This window comes from Uloborus diversus, chromosome 3 (genome assembly GCF_026930045.1).
Source record: "Uloborus diversus isolate 005 chromosome 3, Udiv.v.3.1, whole genome shotgun sequence".
NCBI classification, from domain to species: Eukaryota; Metazoa; Arthropoda; class Arachnida; order Araneae; family Uloboridae; genus Uloborus; species Uloborus diversus.
The window spans coordinates 15,592,621-15,615,729 of NC_072733.1; the positions used below are offsets into that span (position 1 = coordinate 15,592,621).

The window sequence follows — 23,109 nt, forward strand, 5'->3', positions numbered from 1 at the left end:
CTACCCTGCTAAAATAATAATTTTTCCTAATATCCATGTTAGCCTGAGATTTAAATAGCTTAAAACAATGACCCCTTGTCCTGTTTTCAGTGCTAAACTTCAACCCCGTAACATCTTTCATTTTAATAAATTTAAACAACTGAATCATGTCCCCTCGTTTCTTCTTTGCTCAAGACTGTACATTATTAGCCTTCTAAGCCTGGAATCATAGTCTAAATGAGAAAGTCCATTTATCAGCCTTGTAGCCCGCCTTTGAACCCTTTCCAATACATTAATATCTTTCTTAAGATAAGGAGACCAAAACTGAACAGCATACTCCAAATGAGGTCTTACCAAACTTCTATATAAGGGCAGAAGAACTTCTTTAAATTTGTTTGAAATAGATCTATTGATAAACCCAAGCATCTTTGCAAGCCCCCCCCCCCCTCAAACCCAAGCATTTCCTTTCATTAAAAAAAAACTATTTGTGATAGTCGTACACAGAATGTTTCTTCAACGAAATAAAAATTGAATAAATGAAGTGGGCAGAGCGTAATATGTTGTTGTTTCTCCTGTAAAATATTTAAAACTGTAGAATAAATAACTGAGAATTACTGAACTGAGAAATAAATAAAAGTTCTGAGAAATAACAGAAAATACCCAACGATGTTTAGCACAAATAAACAAATTACTGAATGCATGTGTTTCGTGGCTTTCAGGAACCCCTTTTTCAACTCTAAGTTGTGAGCTTTTGGATGCAAAGACATCCAGTAAAAGTTAAATTGGAAAAGAAGTTCCTGGAAACCCTGAAACACGTGTATTCAGTAATCTGTTTAGTTGTGTTAAACAACGTTGGGTATTTCCTGTTACTATGTTGAGCTGGTTTGTATACTAAACGCTTCATGTATCTATTTTTATTTGCAAACTATCGAGCTCGTGTATCTATCTTTTATTAGCAAACTATTTTGACTCACATTCGCTTTTATCCATTTGTATTCTCCTTGATACTCGCTTTCAGTCATTTCTTGTTAGAAAACGAAAGTGCAAGAAGTTTTTTAAATCCAAGTGACAGTGGCCTTAGTTTTGTCAGACGCTGGCAAGTGCTCAGCTCATTTTTCACTGGCTTTCACTATCAGTTTAAGAAATAACACATCAAAGAGGGAAAACGACACGGAAAGCTGTCAACAGAGTCATTTATCTATGTAGACACATGACACATGGATAAAATTTAGAGTTGGAATGCTTTTTTCGGCTGAAAAACGGAATGATTATTTTGAGAGTGGATAATTGATGCATACGAAAATGTACGATGGTTATATAGGGAATTGAGTACCCTGTCTCGCTCGTTCCAGAATTAAACCCATTAAATTCTTTCGTTCGTTGTTCATTTGATTGACGGATTCAGGAGAATCAAAATAAATTCAGGAGCCGCGTGCAGGAGAAATGTCTCTACCGGTAGACAAATCAATGCACAATCAGAGAGATGGAGAGAAAGGAGACATTGGGGTTATAACCAATCTTTGAAAAATCTTAAATCTAACCTCCTGGGAATATTTTCTCGACAGTCAGTACAACCAAAATCCAGGGGCGGAGCAAAGGAGGGGCGGAGTTTAAACTCCCTCCATTTCTTTTAATGGAAGAGAATAGTAAAGATAGCCCAGATAGCCATTTTTTGGCGAGCTGTATCTCAAGCCGACAATTTATTTTTTGGGAAAAACAAAAATATACCTGTAAATTATTTTTTTTTATGTATTTTAACATATGTTGAATTCAAAAACTTCCAAAACTATAAAGGTAATTTTGTCTTTTTTTTTGCTTGAATTGACATAACTATGCCTTATAGTACTAGATTGTAGCACTAAAATTATTTATATTACCATTTTAAATATTCATTATATATTAGTGACATTTGAAAGGTCATGTAGTAAAAATATAATCTGTTTAAAGTTAATTTAAATAATTATCACTAAATTTTATGTCTAAAAGAAGGCATAAGTCTACAAATACTATTGAACAGGAAAATTTGATGATAAATAGAGATAAACCGTTACATTAGCTCCAACTAGCTATTAATTTTATTAAAACTCTTTCCTTCTTTGCTAGTTTTTTGTGAAATCGTTTTATTAAGATTATTAGAAAGCCAACATCTTATATTTTCTTTTGTTCTATGCATTACAGCGTATGATTTATGCATTTCTCTATTAGTCTTATTTTTTAATTCCCAATCACAAATTAATTTCTAGGTTGTCAAAGTATTTCTGTTTAAATGAAGCTATTATTATTGAACACTTCAATTCTTTAACACATAATTGTAAAACATTTCATTAATCACAGTAATAGTTCCTTTGTTTTCTTGAGATGATATGTTTTAACTTTGCTTGTGTTTAACTGAATTTACAGCGTAATAATCTCTAAATCAATTATTCATACAAAAAAATTCCAACATTCAGACTTTAATAGTTAAGCTACTTACTGGTTAAAAGATGTAACTCTAATATTGCTTCACATTATTTTTCACGAAGCATTAATGCTCCTTTATTAATTATAGTACTTTTTTTTTTTCATAATCGTCTGACAATAGTCTAGATACTCACAACTACTTCAAAATCTTTCCTTAAATTCTCTTACACTATTTTCATTACTTCTACCTCTGTTTACTTTAATTGCACACCTGTTCAATAGCATTTGAAACTTAAATTGCTTCTGAGTAATTGATATTCAATATTCAATTACAAAAACGATGCCTAATTACTTATTCATGAAACGTTGCTCAAAATTTGAAGTTTTCAACCATACATGACTTAATTACTAATTCCCCCGTGTAAGAATTAGGAGAATACTACTACGCGGCAAATGATTAATTACTAGCTGATTGGATGGTGAAAGAAATTGCTTTCCGAGTCTTCTTGAGGTATCATTACTTATCTATGTAAATGCATTTGTTGTGATGCTAATAAATGTCACGGAATTTGTCTTTTCCTGTTAAGAAGAAAAATGTAATTATTAACTTTCTCAAGTATTTTATAAAAATTGTATCATTATGTGCCAGAAAATGTACCATTCGCAGTAACAAATTCGGCATCAGATTTAACTCTTTAACTGGATAACATTAGTTATGTATAATTGTTGTTTTATTTCATATAATTCAGAACTAATGAGACATTAACTGAATAGGATAGGAAGACAAATTTTTAACTTTCACGCATTTAAAATCAAAAATACGCTTCAAAAATTTTGTTTAACATATTTTACACTTTGCATTTTACAAAAAAATTTAAGATTGGTAGAAATTGAAAAAAAAAATAATAAAATAAAATAAATCAATCAGAACTGTGTATTTCTGAAAACAATCTTAATGATAAACATCAAATTATTTTCCGTTTTTCACGAGAAGGCACTTCGCCACGCCTCCTCGAACGCAGAGTTCCATTTTAAGCGGGGATGACCGGTACGCAATCCAAGCGCTTCTAAAGGAGACAACCAGATTACCTTAATTTAAGCGTGCATTTTAATGTCCAAAAAAGTGTTAGTGTCCCTTACATCACTTGTTGCACTTGTCTGTTGTCATTTTAGTTATTCTTACAATTTAAAAACTGCTGCTTTTACAACAAAATGCTATGATCCGAATATGCCTTCTGCCGAAAATAGTGAAATAGAATCATCGGATACAACGTGACGAGGGAGGAGTCAAGTTCCTTCTCGTGAGAAACAGACTGTACACAGTGTGATCTTTATAGTGAAGCGAACTTTGTAGTGGATAGAATAAAATAAGCGTCGTATAATATGTTTTAAAACTAATATTTACTAAAAATAGGATTCATTTAACTCAGTACACCCTTTTTAACGGTCTACCAATTAGTCCAATGATTTTTTAAATTCGGTTTTGGGAATTCTTTAGCACCTGTGTCACGGCTGCTTGAATACCTGGAACATTAATGTAAAAATTCCTTTTACTGCAGTTTTCAGTTTCAGGAACAGAAAATAGTCACACGGTGATATATCAGGCAAATGCGGAGGGTGATCGGGGATAGAAAACGGATTTTTGTCCTCGATCACAAGACCTCCTCCATCCAAAACTGGAAGCTAGACATTGTATATGCTGGGTGATGCAAAAAAAAAAAAAAACTCGGACAAAGTTTACATCATCGAATGGAAGTAAATTAATTTATTTTTGATGAGTGTCTTTATTTATTTTTGTCTCTTACTTTCATTAGAAAATAAATTATATTTTATCTCCTAGTTTATGCATTGTTTTTCAGTTTTCTTACAATTTCAAGCAAAAACCTGCTATTTTAAAGTTGTTTAACCAAACAGAACGAGAGTTTGTTTGCTTGCTGTGATTCGGCAAACAGTTTTTGAAGCAATATGCCGTTTCAAGTAGCTTGGAAATAATAGTCAACGTCCAGGAAGTGTACAAAAATGAACGGTGAACATTTCTTTTAATCGTTAGGCCATCCAAAAAGAGTTCAATGAAATCCTCGGGTTTCCATGAGAGAAGTTGTTCGTGAGATGGGGGGGGGGATGTGTGACCGATCAATGCAGCTTAAGGGCAAAAACAGAGTTCGGGCAAAAGCTTTACAAGTTCCGAAAATTTCAGCCATTTGCTGAAGAAAACAAATCCATATGACTCCGAAGATGCCAGAAACGTTTGAGACGGACCGCATGTATACTCCCTGGAAGAGATACCTTTCACTAATGAGCAGCTCTTTACCATTAAACCAACTCATAACTCCCAGAACGATAGGATTTGGTCTGTTAGACACTCCAAACTCCTTTGCAAATATTGAACATCACCAAAATCCGAAGTCAGGGTTGGTATCTGATGGAATTAGCACAATCGGCAAATAAGTCTCTGCTTTTTGTGGATATGGTCGGTAAAATGAATTAAAAAGTGTACCAGAGGGACATTTTAGAAGCTGTTGTACATCTGTGAGCCTAACAGCATTTCAGAAACTAGACTCCGCACTAGTTCATATTGCCAAAAAGAAAAGAGTGGTGAAAGGCGCAATTTCCTGACATGATATCATCTGCAGAGTGGACGCTCTTCGCTAGACTTCAATCCCGTGAACTACACTGTATGGCATATTTTAGAGTCTAAAATTTGCCCTAAACGTTTGAAAAAAAAAGTTTGGACACTCTAAAGCAATGGCTTCGGAGGGAATAAGATTAATTAAAGGTAAAAGACTTGCGGCCCTAAGGCTGAAAATTTCAATAAGCGGTTGCGCCACTTATCACTGCAAAAGGCGGCCATTTTGAAAGTAAATAAATTTATTGACTGCTAAAGGTCTACTCATATTATTATTTTTGTTTTGCTAATTTATTAATTTGCAATAAAGTTACATGGAAAATTGACTGCCTGGTGTTTTTTTTTTTTTTTTTTTTTTTTTTTTGTCGCATCCTGTATATATTTTAGGTAGGGGGCCCAACAATCGCACATTTTTTACCGCGGGGATTTATTAAAATTCTCCATTCATTATCAATTAAAATACTAGTAGTTAGTAGTATATTGTATTGCTGCTTCTCTAACTTGTAAAACTACGAGTAGTAGGCTATTTGGGTAAGTTGGGTAAGTCGTAGAGAGTTTGGGCCGAATCTGTGGTGGTCAAGGCCGCCATGTTTGCAAATTTGGGTTGTTCCTAATATCGCCATCCAACTGATGCCCAGCAGGTGATACACAAGATGGGGGAATAAAGGCCAAAACATTCATTGTAAAGTCCTCAGCAACATCCCCCAGATCTGATCAGAGTAATATCAAGCCTTTCGTTACCCCCTGCAACAAATTCCAGTGCTGGATTATCAGCTGTTGTCGCCAGTTCTATAAAACTACCTTCCAAGGAAAAAGAAAAACAATAAATTAAAAGACTATTTTGACAAGCGGCAAGCTGATCAAACTAAAAATAAATAAAACACGAGAATGTCTTCTCTTAATAGGGAAGTTTTCGATTTTTCAATTTTATTTTTATATGATAGAGTAACATGTATGAACATCATAGGTGAAAAAATTTTTGCGATACGATAAGTAGTTTTTTTTAAATTAATTTTTAAAGTTCAAGCGCCTGTGACGTCAGATGGCATAGGAAGTGACGTCCGATAGGAGAGAAACGCTAGCGAACCGGTTCCCATGTCATGGGAGAAATCGAAGAACGTGCATTCGACTTCGCATAACACGTAAAAGGCTTATCTCCTCGCGTTTCTGGAACATTAAACCTCTCATCCTCTCGGAAATATTCGAATATCACCATTGATATTATTTGAGGAAGATTATTTACATTGTGCTTTAACGAATCCGGCCTCCATAGTGTGTTCAAAAGGATTATTGAATTTCTAAAAAATAAAAATATCAGCGCGCTAAAAATGTCCCTAGCGAAAACAAGGGATCTTCGGCGGAAGGCTGGCCATTCGCGCCCTGTGACGTAGGTTCGTGACGTTTCAGAAGAGCGCACTTTTGCGCGTGGATTTTTAAAAATTCATTAAAAATCAACCACGGTGTTTTAAAATTCGGCGATGGTGAATTTTTTAGTTTTGAGGGTCAATTAACAATATGCAATAGCCAAAATATGAACATTTAATAGGTTGCAACTTCCCTATTCATCCTGTTTGGCTGATTACGACCAACCACTCAATGTGTGAAAGGTTGAGAGCGACAGTGACAAACATGGTGAAACTTTTTTAAAAGATATGCTTTCACTGCTTTCATGAAAGACGTGACAAAAGAAAAAACAAAAGACACAATTTTTGTATTTTCTTAGATTGTAGCTTAATAGCCCACTACATGTTTTACAAAATGTATGCAATTGCAGTTAAAAGAAACGAAACATCGTGAAATTAAGAGTAACTTCTGGAGTCTTTTTTTTTTTTTTTTTTTTTTTTTTTTTGCCATTCAGGTCATTTTCTAGTTCTATTAAAAAAGACGCAGTTTCTAAGAATTTTTGAGCAATTATGCAATTTTAAACAAATTTATTTACTATGTATGAAAAGTCAGTATCTAGGATTTCCTTCTCATCATTTTGTTTCAACCGAAATAATGCTTATACGGGGAAGTAAACATTTTTTTTTTCCTTTTTTTTGCTAACATTATTGTAAAATAAGAAAAAGAAAGAAAGAAAAAGGTAAGAAGATAGCTAAATTGAAGAAAATGGAATTCAAATTTTAAGTTAACATTTCGTTGAATTCCACTGCCTGAAAACCGAAGAGAACTCTCACTGCTTATGAAAATACAAAATTTAATTTAAAAGCGACGAACAAAATTAATAAGCATTTTGATGTAGAATAATATTTGAAACGTCAGCACCTTACAAAATGAATAATGTAGACGCAAATAGGAACGTGGGAATTCAATTAACATCGCTTTGCAGTTACGAAAAATGAATACAGAGAAAATTGAAGTTTATTAAAGAGCTTTCTGGCAAAGCTTCGAGTACTGCAATTAATCAGCAGAAGGGGAGATTTCCTTTCAATTTTTTTTCATTCAGCTTAAAATAAAATTTCCCCTGTCTAAAGAGAATCAAATTATGTTTTACAATCACCGCATTGAGAGCTCCAAGTACATGGGGCTCTAGCCTCCGAACAAATGTTCTTAACCTTTCTATCATTTTTCTGTTTTATAACCACCAACTAAACGATATAATATTCAGTTGAATTTAAGAAAACATTGAAAGTAGTACCTTTCTCTTTTTTTCTCCAATTCACTTCCGACTTTTAAGAAATTGAAACCTGAAGTAAAAAGGTGAAAACAGTGAGTAACCTTCGAATGATAATCTGGTTTTTACATATTTTTTCCATTTGCATTTTATTGAAGTAAGATATATTTATTTTTAAAGTTTTATGCTCAGCAAATATGGAATTTACGTCGTTGAAAATATAAACTGCAACTGGCATAGATATGATCTAAGTAAGCTAACGGTCCAAGTGAAAAAAAGAGAGAGTAAAAGTTTTACTAGTAAGTTGCTTGCAATTACCGTCTTCCTTTCAACTCAGCGGCGCACCGCACCCGAAGCTGGAGTAACGTTATAGGGTGCTATCGTATATACCAAACATGATCTCCCCTAATATTGATTCACAGCACTATGACAGCCTAACGGTAAGTTTGTGTCATGCTTCAGTCACATGTGTTGGCATTCACGGCTTAGCTATTTTTTCACATGACAATGCTCGGGAACACACAGCAAAAGTCTCAATGAGCTTCCTCTTCCACATTTATTATCAACTTCTCTGGCCTACGCAATGCCCTGATTTTTCAAAAATCCAGCATATCTGGAATCACTTAAGACGGTATATAGGACAGCCTATAAGTTTGATCGAATTAGTAGTGAGTTCACAGCAACTGTGGTACGAGATGACGTAGGGCATCGCACGAGACTGCTATGCTTCAATGTTCGACTGTATCTTTTCTTACATTCACACTAGAGATGACTCAACAGTATATTTAAACCTCATTCATTTGGGATTTTTCCAGTAGTAAATGACCGATTAGTCTTCATTTTGTAATCACTTTCTAATATCAATGCTGCTAAAAAATTTCGTTTCACTCTAACACTCTTTCTTGGTGTGGTATTTTATGTGGCCAGCAGTGTGGTTTTAGTTGTAGTTGTAGTTAAGTACAATAATAATAATAATAATAATAATAATAATAATAACAACAATAATTTTTCCGACCACTTCCTTCGACACCCTTTAACACCTTTACGCTTAACATTCCGACCACTCTTTGTGGAAATTGTTTGCTTGGATATGTACTATTATCGCCTATTAAAGACCAATCTTTTATGAAATATCATGTATATGAGTTCATAACGCACTACAATAAATAAACTTTTATCCCGTCAGCGTGTGAGTGATAATTTTCAGGGGTGGATGGAAAGAGCAAAAACTTATGGTTCCTACTAAGATCCTGAACCCACCAAAGTACTTGAACAACTATCATCATTTTGAACACATTTCTGAAAATCTTTGAAAATTATTTGTTCTGTATTAAATCTTGACAAAGATTTTTACCAGTAATTTTTTGATGTTTATCACTTGTCTAAGTTTTCAACAATGCGAAATGATATCATACAGCTTTTGGTATGGAAAAAGAAATTAACTATATTATTTTATAATTTCAGGATATGGTCATGTTGCTCCACTCTCGGAAGGAGGAAAAATTTTTTGCATTGTTTACGCATTAATTGGGATCCCATTGACGCTTATTTTACTCACTGCTTACGTGGAAAGGTTACTCATACCGACAACACTTTTCCTTCAGTTCCTGAATTCACGTTTAGGTCACCTTTATCAACCATTTCACATCAGAATTGGTCACCTCGTGTGTATTGGAGTAAGTAGATGTCCAAAGTGACGTTTTTAATTGTAAGTAATGCTCAGTCCATTTACAGAAATGAGACATTTACACATATGAGGCAGTGAGAAGCAAAGGGATGTACGTGGACGTCTTCAAGTTTCTTATAAAACTCGTTTAAAGTTCAGATCCTAGGTAGGCGTTTTTTAAGTTTTTTCGAATCATGCTGTGTACATGAAATACACCGCCAGCTCAGTCACTTCCAGTCGAGGACTGCAGTTTCGTGCTCATCAGCCCGGTATAGGAGTGACTGAGCTGGAGGTAGAAAACCTCTTAAGGAAGCCAAGAGAGCCAAACAAACTAAGCTAATTCTGTATTAGCTACCAGTTTGTTTGGCTCTCTTGGCTTCCTTAAGAGGTTTTCTACCTCCAGCTCAGTCACTCCTATGCCGGGCTGATGAGTGCTAATTAGTACAAAACTGCAGTCCTCGGCTGGAAGTGACTGAGCTCGCGGTACTTACTGAATATATCATGCTGTATAACAGCACTTACCAGGGCTACAACTTAACTTGAAACTTTGCAAATCGCATTTTCTAGTCTAATGGCACATTTTAGGGAGGAGCCGGAAAAGATTAGATGAAAGAAGTTTTTCCCCATATACCTTGTGCCCCAAATACCTAATGTGTGCACACAAAAAAATGTGATATATTTGGACAATTTTTTGATCAACTGCAACTGCGATGAGTTTTCGACCAAATGCTGCTATCTGATATTATAGCAGAATCAACAGATTTTTTTTTTTCTGTTTTCGATGATGTGTAGTGCGGAACAGGTGCCATCGGTGGAACTAAATTCCCATAAAAATTTTGAGGTGCGTGGATTGATTCTACCCTTTGTCGCAAAAGCGTAGAAACTAAGGCAATTGGCTGTTACTTTAACGTTTTAAATGATTTTATCAAAATATTAAAATACTCTTTTCACTGGCTTTATCTGAAAAAAATGCATATTTTTTTTTTTCAAATATTATGCGTTATTTAGATATTTGATGGGTTATAAATTAGCTGTTTATTGTTATTGAATTTTAACATATGGTATATTACTACTATTAATTTTTTTGCAGCTCTCAACTTGTTTTGGTTCCAAACCAAAGTGAACAGCTTCACTGATAGATCGTTTTTAAATAAGAACGAAGTTACTATTTCTTAACTAGTAGCAGTCGGAAGCAACGGCGCTCCCGTAAAAATAGGAAAAAACAACGAACGGAGTTGGAAAAAAAATTGCAGAAAGGACTGCAATATTTGGTGCTAATTTTTTATACGGCCCTGACTTAACCTATTCCTAAATTCTGCATTCCATCAACAGATAATACAAACACGGATGCCAGAAACTCAAAAAAAAAAAGACACACACACACACACGATGACTTCGAAAAACGTCGTAGCTGGATCCAGTGGTGATGCTTCATGCCTTTATTATCACTCATGATTAAAGCAATTCCACCGTCAAGTGCTGGACATAATCCGACTCAGTAATTTCACCAACGTTTTGTTATTGGGGAAGGTTGCCGTCAATGAACCACATAACGGTTTTCGCTTTTTTTAGAAAGGAAATCCAACTCAAATTTCACGTTAATTATAGGAACAATTTCTCAGTATATTTCTCTTTCGATAATGATGTTCAGTTTCATGATAAATATATACAATAAAGAATGAAAATTAAAAATAAATATTTTAGCATGCGGTCCATTCATGGCTACCGGTTGCTATGGATGGACCATCGAGTTTCCATCGATGGATCACATTCTCAAATTAAAAAATCAATGTGCAACTTACAAATATTTATAACAGGTAATCAATTAACACCATAAATAACAATAAGTTATAGAAAAGATATTTATTTTATAAAATGTTTTATTTTCCGATAAGAGGAACATGAAAAAAAACCCTAGCACTCTCACAACACACAGCTCTTGTCATCACACCTCGTTCACCACTTGATATTTCCTTAACCTGTGCAACACTGTTTTTAGCTAATATCTTTTCAACCTCTTTCGAACTGTTGAGAATTTTGTTAAATCGATTACGGAAATTTTCGCTTGACGCAAGATTGTACTTGCTCTCTAAAATGTCAGAGAACATTTTTGGCCATTTTAATACTGAAACCAGAAGCTTAAGTCTTAAACTAACAGACTTTTTGTCTTAATAAAATCTGTGGGACTTGTTATTTTGCTTAGCCTCTTGAAAGGCCAATTCCCCCAATTTTTCGTAAGTAATTCCGAAAACGTGTTCTCTAGTTTCAAAATATGATTTACTAATCATATTCCTATTTTGGTGGGCTTACCTCCTAAATTTGTAATAAGTGAATAAGGTAACAACAAACCGTTTTTTATCTTCCATGCGACTGTTTAAAGTTGCTTTCAAGACTCTATATTGTCGGCAGACTTCGTTATGGTCCATACCACCATTTCTGTAAGCTACTGTAGCGTGTTACATGCTCTCACTTGTCCACTGGTCATAATTTTACTAATTTTTGCATTTTTTTGGAACAGCAAAAGTATTTAAAACAGTATTATTATATTTAAAATTTTTAATCAATTTTATAAAAAAATGCCTTGAAATTATAATAAAATGTAAGAGTTTTTATGAGTTACTGAGATTATTTTTTTTTTCATTGTCATATTTATTTTAAAGCAATTGAGCAATTTTCAAAAGTAATTGAGTTGAAGTTACAGCAATATTTGAGATTTTCCATGAATGAGAAACTTTGTCAGGTGGTCCATTCATGGAAACACCTAATGGTCCAATGATAGCAACTGCGTCATTTTGAATATTCTTATAGGTGTTACTGCTGTGACGAATCATGATGAAACATGAAGTATGGGGAATTGTACTTGAAAAGGCACTCTTTTAAGTCAATGTTCACGTTTAGATGATCAGTGATATTCAAAGCATGTTATAACTAAATGAAAATCTCAATAATTAGTAAGATAATGGTAGAAAACTTTTCTGACCGATTAACAATATGATTAAATAATTTTAGCTACTTGACGACTCTGCAGTAGACTGTTTTTAGACAAAGGAAATCTTCGCGGTCTAGTCCTGGAACCGGTTCATTGGCGGCAACCTTCCCCTAGATCCTTACATTTTAATTAAACACGAGAAACCACATTTTTTAATCTTTACATTTGATACAAAGATGCTCCTGAGACAGTATTGTTTTTATTAAATAACTTTGTTTCTTAAAATTTAATTTAATTGCATGCGTCACGTGCGAGACATCCAAAGTCAACCTCGTGTTGTTTGCTCTATGCATTACCGAATATTTTTGCTCTATTAATATAGCAATGACGAAGCAATAGGTTTTGAAAGCTGAGGTTTCAACGTAAAGGAAACATATCTCATTTGTTGAGAAATAATAATTGAAACCGTTGAAAAAAAGAATAGTTATATGGCCATTCCACTAAAAAACGCGGTTCCTATATTTCATAAAAAAAGAAATAAATTTAAAAGGCAATGAAGAAATTTTTTGCTCAAGACGTCACACAACGTTTGTGACTTCTTATGCAACAAAATTCTGCTCATTACCCATTTATTATTATTTTTAATGAAGTGTATGAAGCGTCACGTGCGGGACAAAATGACCGTTTTCCATGGAATGGCCCTAAACGAATTATCACTGAATGATAATTATATAAGGCCTGATGCCCATCATAACATTGAACGAAAATGATTTTTTTAATATTCAAAAGGAGTCTATATGTGAATAACGAATGACTGCTAAAATTTTTGTGAAGGGTTATTTTTGCCAGTGGGATAAAGATTCAATTTACAGTTGTGTGTGATAAAGGTTAAAGTAATTGCAAAAAGTCCATTTTTTTTGGACCCGAAAATTCCTTTGGGCAGGTCGACTTTTAAAACTAATTTTCAATTCAAACTGTCCTTTAAGTTGGCTACATCTCTCGATTAAAAAATTGCTGGTCACTTTTTAAACTGGTCACAGTTCTCCTCGAACAGTTAGTTTTTAGATTGATCTTATTTTAAGCAACTAAATCTGTTTTGTGTACTGAAATTTACCAAGCACTCTTTCAGATTTCTAACTTCATTCGCATGTAAATAGCACATCTTTCGAGAACAATACAGTTTTTTTTTTTTTTCATACGTGTTTATAAATCGATTATGTTCCCTATATTTATCATAAATTCATTTTTATTTCAGTTTATCATTTTCCTCTTGTTCTTCCTTATACCTGCTGGGGTGTTCTCTTATTTAGAACACGATTGGAATTATTTGGATGCTATCTACTACTGCTTTATCTCATTGACGACTACTGGTTTAGGAGATCTAATTCCAGGTGACAGCTTGCATCAACAATATCGACCACTTTATAAAGTTTGCACAACAGGTAAGTCAATGAATAATGTTGATTAACTAAATACGAATCCTTGATGGAACCACATTGGTAGAATATTAAATAAAAATTAAGGTACTGGTATGTGATAATAAAACACCAGGCATGTTTGATGCACAAATTCGGCCCATAATTTGATCCGATCATACTTACACAAAGCGAGTCAAATATCCAACACGTTGGTTGATTGCTTTATGTCAATAAATTTTAGTGTCGATAAATTAGACACATAACTCAGAAACAGCGATTTAGTAAATAAAAGCGGCAGCGAAAATTCTATCTTTATTCCAAGAGTCACTAGTGATTCTACTCTCCAACTAAATGCTTAGACCTTTTTAAATGTGTAATGAATCCAGCTCGCAGTAGATTCAGAAGCGTTATGGTCTGGAAAAACGAATTCTTACATTCTATAGCAACAGTCGGCAACTGGCAGACTGCGATTCGAACACCAGAAGGTCAAAACCTAGACCGCCAAAACTGTTTTGAAAGTATAAATTACACACAAAAAAACTATTTAAATAATTTTATGGAGACAATTCGCAACTCCAGAGCTCGAATACGCTACCTTGCGGTGACTTACAAAACTGCCGAAAAAACTAAAACATTGCGTTCCACGTGTTCATTTTGGGCGAAACAAACAGTTTGTTTTGTGTATTTTTTTTTTTATTTGCGTAATTCATCATTTGGAATCGTCATCCGCAACAGCGTAACATCAAAAACATCTGATATAAACTGTGAGTACACATTTTATTTATCTTGTTCTGAATGAATTTGAATAAATATCAGTTTTTGAATTCGATGAAAAAAAGCGGACTTAACAACATTGACTGGACACTAGGGCCGTGCTGAAAAATTACTCTTTTCCTTAACCTAATTGCACATAAATGATTTAAATAACCTTTGTTATTACAGCATCCAACTGAAATGGGCAGTATGCAAATAAATTTTCTTGAAAATATTTATAGCAGAACATATTGAAAAATCCAGAAAGAACGTTAAGAATTTGAACAATAAAAAATAAAAGCGTGGAATTTTTATCATTAAAATATCGCGCCAACTTTATTTCATTGCTCTGCAAAAGCTGTCATTATCGGTGGAAGAGTTTTGCCAAAAATCTGTTTTTAGGGTTATGGTTTTAGTATTGTGTGAAAGAATAATGTATCTTGACAAGATTTCGCATATCAATTAAATCATTTCCATGACGAATGAATTAAATGCATGATGATTTCTTTTGATATCCAATCATATAGTCATAGAAATAAATTATCTAGTGTTAAATGTTACTCTTGACAGTCTGTCACGTATGTGCACTATGTGACAAAAATGTCAACATATGCCGGAAGTGTCACAAAAATGTCAACAAATGCCGGAAATGTCACGAAACTGGACATAATATGTACTAATGTATAGAAAAAACGGTACACAATGAAAATGCTGTTCGAAGCGAACCAAAAATTTATGATTTCCGAATTCAACATCGTGAAAATGGCTGCTTCAGAACAACTTACTGTGTGTTCTGCATTAATTTTTTACTTTCGTAATACATTTTGATTTCTAATCTCTATCTACATGGGTCAGAATAACCAAAAGACTTTAAAAAATCTTTACAAATGAATAAAGAACAAAAAATCATACATGGGAACAAAAATTTCTGACATTTCCTAAGTTTAGAAGCAATTTATACGTTACGGCGTGCGTTTGTTTTAGTTTTTTCATCCGCCATTAAACAGTGATGCAGCGCCCCCTATAGTTTGTTGGATTTGCAAATACTATCTTTATGAGCATTTTTCATTACTTTTCTAGTATTTTGCAAGTAATTGTTAGATTGATTTAAATTTTTAATTGGAAGTGCAAAATATGCGAGTTTTTCTTGATCTCAATAAAAAATTTCAAAAATCACGGGACCTCAACTACAACTACTTACCAACCCCTGCTCCACAGTAAAATGATAAATAAAAAAAAAAAAAACGGCATTAGCTCAAAGCAACTGAAATTTTCCGTACATAGATGGAGTTTTTTATCACAAAAGGCATTTGATAACAATGTCTGTACTATAGTACATCTCCACAATGATAAACATTGTGCGTCTTTTCTCCCCCAAATAAATATAGCATCATTTTATGAAAATTTGAATTTAAAAAAGTAGTAGATTGCAGTTTCAAAATAATTTGAGAACATTTTAAAATTTCAATGTTTTTTGAATAAGTAACCAAAACAATTATTTTTCCAGGTTATCTCTTGATTGGCTTAACATTCATGATGCTATTTTTAGCAGTACTTTATGATATACCTCAACTAAATTTCGGAATGTTTTTTCTGATGAAAAGTGATGGCACATCTGATCCTGAAAAAATGCGTTTGCATCCTTCAACGGGTTTGTATGGTCCTAAATATACGCAACATATTGATGAGCCAACCATTCGACATGTAAAAGCAGTTCCACATCCGCAATCTTCCTCACCAGAAGATAATCCATAAGGTTTCAACTTTTCATTTGTTTCAGTTGGCTTCAATTCAAATGCACATGTTCTTTCAAGCAAAAGAAAATTAGTGATATTGTGATGGATAACATATCTGCAAGTATTAATAAGATATTTAACAATATTTTTAAAATGCCTTAAAACGAAACAGTAATACTTCAGTGCTTAAAACTATTCATGAATGGAAAAAAGTATGGAAAAGGATTGAAGCCTGTTGTGTAAAATAGTATACATTGATTATAACCATATTGAACTGTGCAAAGTACTTTCGGCATATATTGATTTTTTGTGAAATATCAGTGCCCAATTGTGTTGAGTCAATATTCATTACTTTCTGTTTATAAATGAACCAGGCGTTATAAATCTATCAAGAGCGTACACCCATTACATCATGTCATATAAATATGCTTTTCCAAACACTTTTACGGAATTGGGGTTAGATTTCTGCATCAGTGATTTTAAGTTACCACCCCCCCCCCCCCCATAACTGTAATTTCAATCAATACCACTAATATGGTTTAACTGAAAAATGACATTTTTTTAAATCACTTACCAATTCCAAAAATTTAACTTTGCCCTATCATTCCATCTTCTGAGAAAAATATTTAAAGTGACTAATCTTCCTACAAACGAGTTCATTCAATCAGATCATGAAGAAATAATCATCAATATATATCATCAAAATTCATTAAGAGAAATGGTGTAGCAAAATTTTCAATCTGTAGCTTTTGCGGTGTGGCAAAGAAATGTCATTAGATAGGCGCCCATTTTCCAATTCAGGTACATTGTTGCCTCAGAGTAACAGTACGACATCTAATCCCCGGAATAACAGTAAGATATCCTAGTGTTGCTTTGAGGCGACGATATGTGATCTTTCTAAGGTGTCTTTCATGTAAGCATTTTATGTTTGTAGCTCCAGTTATTTTTCTTTTAAAAAAAAGTCGTCAACTATTATGGGCTTGTTGACACCCTCAGTTGAAGAAAGTTGCATATGGAAAAAAGCTCGAGTGGTTTTGTTGGCTAATTCAATGCTCAACCATAAGCTCCTAGAGAAAGAATTACAAATCATTTCATTAATTAAAAGATTTTAAGAAAATGTGTTTGCTCTTTGGTAGTGTACCATACATGACCTTTAGTGTCTTCGCCATATAAATTAGAAATAAAATAGAAATTAAATAACTGTTAAAAATTATGAAACACTGAACACCTTTTTATGACTATTGAGTCATTCTATATGATAAGTAAAAGTAGGAAAGAAATTAAGATTGGCACAACAACATCAGTTTGATAATAACTTACACTTAACGTATCTTAATGAGATTTGACAATGTTCATTTTTCAGAAATTAAAGTACATGGGATGTATAAAAGAAAATTGAAACATATGTACAGTAAAAACAATATAAAAACAACTACTTAAAAATCGATTGTGAGAATTATTTTGAAAAAAAAAATATATTATGCTATTGATTGATTTTAATGCGAATAAAGTTCTTTTAAGGGCCATTCCACAAAAGAGTAGACATCTTATCCCGCAAGTGGCATATCTACTATATTAAATTTCAAAACGTATAAAGAGTTTTTTTTTTTTTTTTGTCTCGGAAATCTTACGTGTATATGTGATTTTTTAGGAAGAAAGATCTTTGTTTATTATATTTTTTTCAATATTACTTTTGATATGAAATATAGAGCTTTTTCGCGTGGCACAAAATGTGATTTTCTGTTTAATAGCTCACTATTTGTTTCCCTTTGAAAAAAATAACTAGAGAGGAAAGCAAAGTATATTTTTAATAAATTTGCAACATCAGACTCGAAGGATATAGTGTTAGAATCAAGAACTCTAAAGCTGATGTACAAAGGTGTGTCCCACACGTGACAGATAAATTTAATTTTAAAAAATACCGATTTAAAAAGAAATTAGAAAACCATTTTTGCATTAAAAATAACCCGAGTCAAGTACTTACACTAGGTCAACAAACTTTTAACTTTCAGCCCTTATTGATTTGTATATACATGAAATTATTCGGAAAATTTAGTTTAAGTTGTCCCTTCAAGTATATCATTTATAAAACTCACGAAAAAAAGATTTTTTATTTCTTTCATACACAAAAAGTAATTAAGAAAGTTTAAACTTTATTTCAGTTTTAGTCCACTTTTTTATATCCAGGGCTTAATTTGCATGGAAGCTCACGGGAGCCCAGCTTCCGCCCTTCATCTTCAATTTTATGTGAATTGTTACATAGTAAACAGAATTCAGCAGGGCCGGATTTAGGGGAGGGCAGGCGGGGCTGCTGCCCCGGGGCCTCCACAACAAAGGGACCCCACAATAAAATCTCTACAAAATATCCTAACTTTCACGGGTCAGAAAATTTTACGTTTTTTCCCCCCCTATAAATTATAATAATAATAATATAAAAAAATAAATAGCAGTAACTTCGGGATGTATTTATTATTAAAGTGCTGATCGAAAATATCGGATATATACATATATATATCAAAATATTTGGATATATATCAAAGTATCGTATATTTTCGAAAATATGATGATCTTTTCTTACCCTGATTAGGGGCCTCCACTCATTCGTTGCCCCGGGGCCTCCACACTTCCAAATCCGGCCCTGGGATTCAGACTATTCAAGTGTGGAAATAAGTTCAGAAGACTCAGAACTTATAGGGCTCCCGCACTTCTTTTATAAGAAATTAAGCTCTGTGTATATCTTAATAGAATTTTCTTCATAGCAAAAAGGAATGTACTTCAGATGTCTTGATACTATTTATTACATCTTTCACGCTTCAAACTTTTCCTTTAATGTTTTTAAGTAATGAGCTTGTTTTAACAAATTACCATTGGCTGAAACATGCTGCTCAGAAGAGCATAAAATTAAATATTTTACATTTCACATTTAATTGTTATGAAGTTTAAAAACTCATCTGGTTATTGTCCAAAGTTTGAAACTTTCAAGTTAGTAAATATTATAGTACTTGCTGTTGTAATATGACAAAATATCTATAACAGTTGATGTTGTTCTGGCTCTGTGAAAGTTTAAATTTTATGAACATTTGATGTTATTGTTATGTGATCATATTATCTAGTCATTTATGTTTACAATGTTAGATTTTTTATTATGCAAAGATGAAAGTAGTAGCTATACAAAAACTTATTCAATACTCATATCTTTCATTATATGAACTTTTTTTAATTGATGCAATAAAGAGCACATCGAAATATCTACATGCAAAACATTTTTCTATATAATACAGCTAAAATGCTCTATGACTTTTTCTAAGTGTCTTAAAAACACTAAAAACTTCCATGATGCACCAGTAACTATCCTATATTGAACAAGTATAACTATCACCAAATTTTATACTAAGTTTATCCCATTCAAACTAAACATTTTCAAATCACTTAAGAACCTCATAAATGGTTTTTAATGCCGTAATATTATTTTGAATTAAAAAGTGTTTTATGAATTGCTTCATGAACAGTACAGCACATGGTATCTTCGTTAAAGAAATCAAATAAATGAATAAATAATCTTTACTAATGTGAGATGTCATGCAAGCAATTATTTCAGTATTTCAAATATAATAATAATTGCATATCTCTATTCATCTGCAGACAGAAGCAAGCATATTTATACAATTTATAATGTATAAAATCTTTTGATATTGAAAACTTGTTCTGGCATTGTATTGAGAAAAAAAACTATTTTTTGCTTAAACTCATTGCAACTGAGGCTCAGTTTATAAAATATTTTTTTAGTACAAAATTTTACATTTCATAATAATTTTTAAAATGATGATTGAGGATTGAATAGATGGAAAAATGTTTGAGACCCCAATGTTACATATTTTTTCATTCTTAAAATGTAAAAAATTAAATTTCAATATTGCTACTTCAGAAATAAATTTTAAAGTAACATAACGAACTTGTTAGAAACAGAACTGTGAAATCAATTAACCTGGAAAAATTTAAGTCTAAAAGTTACAGATGTTTCTGTTTTGGTTGAATTCAGAAAAAATATTAAATGTTAATTTTGTAATAAGAAGTCAAACTTGAAAATAAACAACAAAGAGTAGTTTTTTAAATAAAAAAAACTAGATAGCATTAGTTTGAACTATGTGTGTTGAACTGATATCTCCTTAAAAGTATTCAGTGAACCGTTTTCATCACCTAAAGAACTTCTTCCAAAAAATTTACTTGGTTGACTTTAATTAAATAGTTTTCATTAATATTATCTAAGCTTGAAGATATTGTCATTTTAGAACTTGCTTTATGCTACAATTTACCTGAATTATTTAAACTATCGGCTGAATCTAATCCAAACAAAAACTAATATTAAATTTAAAAAAAAACCTGATTGCCGACCTTATGTTAAGATTAACTTCGTAAGCCAGAATACATATAAATTTAAATACACTTAATTTTTTTCTTGATGGCATGGGAAACACGGAAAAGGAAAAAATACAATCACAACTAGTAAAATCTGCTAGTGGAAAAACAGAATCAAGAGGGCAAATTAATTTTTTTTTAAAGCTTTTCCTATGTAATAAAATAAATAACAAGTATTTTATTTGTTAACAATGAGAAATTGGCAACAGATAAACATTTTTAATCGTTGAGCATCTTTTCCTTTTGGCCAACAATGACATCGATACTAATTGCGTGAAAAAAAAATGATCAATATTGTACTTCCAAATTCTATCAGATGCAGAAAAAATCGCTCTTTCTTTTGGTATTATAACGTACAAGTAACGTACAATTAATATTTTAACGTACAAGTACGTTTTCACTCCCAAAATTACGAAAAAAGACCCGCTAATTTTCGAAGATTTTAATTAATATATCTGGTAGTTAAGGTCAAACAAAGATTAAACCTACACTGTTAAAAATTCAGGAAGATTTTCTGGTAATTGCTACTGTAAAATGGCGGATTTCACGCATCGCTGATTTTCACGGTAATTTATACTGGAAAAATAAGCGATCCCAGCACCAATTGGTTGCTGTGGACTACCGAGGAAACCGTAAAATTTTACAGTAACATTTGATTTTTACGGTAATAGTGACTGGCAACATGGATGCCAGCAACAATTACCGTAAATTTTCCGGAAAAATTTTAACAGTGTAGCACTCTCTATCAAATTTCCTTTAGAACACGGAAGAATTATCAAAATCAGTTCCTCCCTTAAGGAGCTACAGTGCCACAGACAGATAGATACACATGCACACAGACATGTCAAACTTATAAGCAGCTTCCTTGTTAGCTCGGGGGTTAAAAAGGAGGGAAATGAAATAATGATAAAAGATGTATGAATAACAATATTCAAATTCTAAAAGAAAAATGCATGTTTCACAATCTGGACGAGAGAACAATTAAATCTTCATGCATCCCCTTTCTGTGTCACAGCTTAGATAAAAGCATAAATTTTCAAGATAAACTTGAAATATATGTTCCTTTGAAGAAGAATTAGAGAGGCTAACAGATATTCTCTGCAACTGTCATTTCTAACTCATAGAATTTCAAAAAAGGGCTGTCTGTGCTTAGGAGTGATTCTATCAGTAATTTTGATCAAAAACGGCAGTTTGAAATCAAAAACCAACTTTTTTATGTGGTTTGTGCGTAAAATATCCAATAATAGAACAAGAAAATCAAAAACTTAAAATTTTAATTTTGATTTTTTGCAAAATAATTTAAAGCAAAAACTATTCCAGGGACATTTCATTAAGCAAATGAACAGAGTATCTGATAAATAAATTCAACTCTTTAAATTACGTTTTAAATGCAAAGTCCAAATCTAAAACTTATACAGAAATATAAGAATACTACAGAAAGAAAACAAGATTCAAACCAAATGAAAACACTCAATTACAGCTAGATGCTTATAAGCGTTTCATTTCAAAAAAAAATGATATAAACTTGCTAAACAATGTTTCCTCTGGTCTCAAGCATTTTTACAATATGATTTTCAATCTTTCAATGCAATTAGGAATATATTTCCAAGCAAATATGAGAAATATAACATCATTGTCTACAAGTGAATTGTTGATATTGAGATGGGTGTAAGTCAAAAAAAGGTTTCTTCTTTCCTTCTTCTTCCAAATAGCATATGTACCCCAGTCTTTAAATTCATGAAAATTACATGCTTACAGAATTCAACCTTATTCGTAGGGTGGGATACATCTGCAATTTGGTAGAAGTACGCAAGAAGTCGTTTTTTGACTTCCACCCATTTCAAAGCCAACGCCTCAATTGTTGCAAATTGTAAAACAAAAAACCCAGAATAATTAATTACATATGAAAAAATATTATTTATGGAAGGGGTCTTTGTGCTTTCACCGAGTTCCTGTACATATTAAAGGCAAGTTGACTTTTTTAAATAGATGGAATATAAAGAAAACTGCAGTTCTTATGCATTAAGCAGTTGTGAATTCAATAACTTCACTAAGTGTGCCATTGGATATCCTTTACTGCAATTTAAAAATAATAAACAACTTTTTAAACATTAAAACATCATTTACAAGTATGTTTTATGCCATTCTTGAATGTCTAATCATATGTATGTACAGTATATCTATACTAATGTTATGTGTTTTAAAATTATCTTTAAACTCTTTAATAATATGTTGTTTAATATTTTAGAAAAGTGTATATACTTTAATAATCTTTAAATAAGAAATGCATGCAGCATAAAAATAACTGCTTTCCCTCTTTGAAAAAATAATTTAGAAAAAGAACAGTTCTATGTCACATTTGAACTAGTTTAACCCTATGAATCCTAAATTTGAAACTTATATTTTATGTTATAATATGCATGCAGAATAAACGTCAAAATGAAGGATTTGTTGTTGAAAAGCATTAATGAGTTAAATGAAACAGTGTGTAAAGGATTGATAAGGAGAGTGATGGAATTCACAAAATCCAAAGTTATGCTTTCCAATATTTAAATATTTTTTTTTTTTTTTA

General features: G+C 32.4%; 1 protein-coding gene across 1 annotated transcript in view; it reads left to right on the forward strand.

Moving 5' to 3' along the window:
• LOC129218609 (potassium channel subfamily K member 1-like) overlaps positions 1-16,140 on the forward strand; it is an 82,585-nt gene extending 66,445 nt beyond the window's left edge. Inside the window, exons 3-5 of the mRNA XM_054852929.1 lie at positions 9,084-9,295; positions 13,470-13,656; positions 15,893-16,140. Coding sequence (XP_054708904.1) covers positions 9,084-9,295; positions 13,470-13,656; positions 15,893-16,140 — 647 coding nt within the window. The remainder of the gene's footprint in view (positions 1-9,083; positions 9,296-13,469; positions 13,657-15,892) is intronic.
• Positions 16,141-23,109: the final 6,969 nt, after the last annotated feature.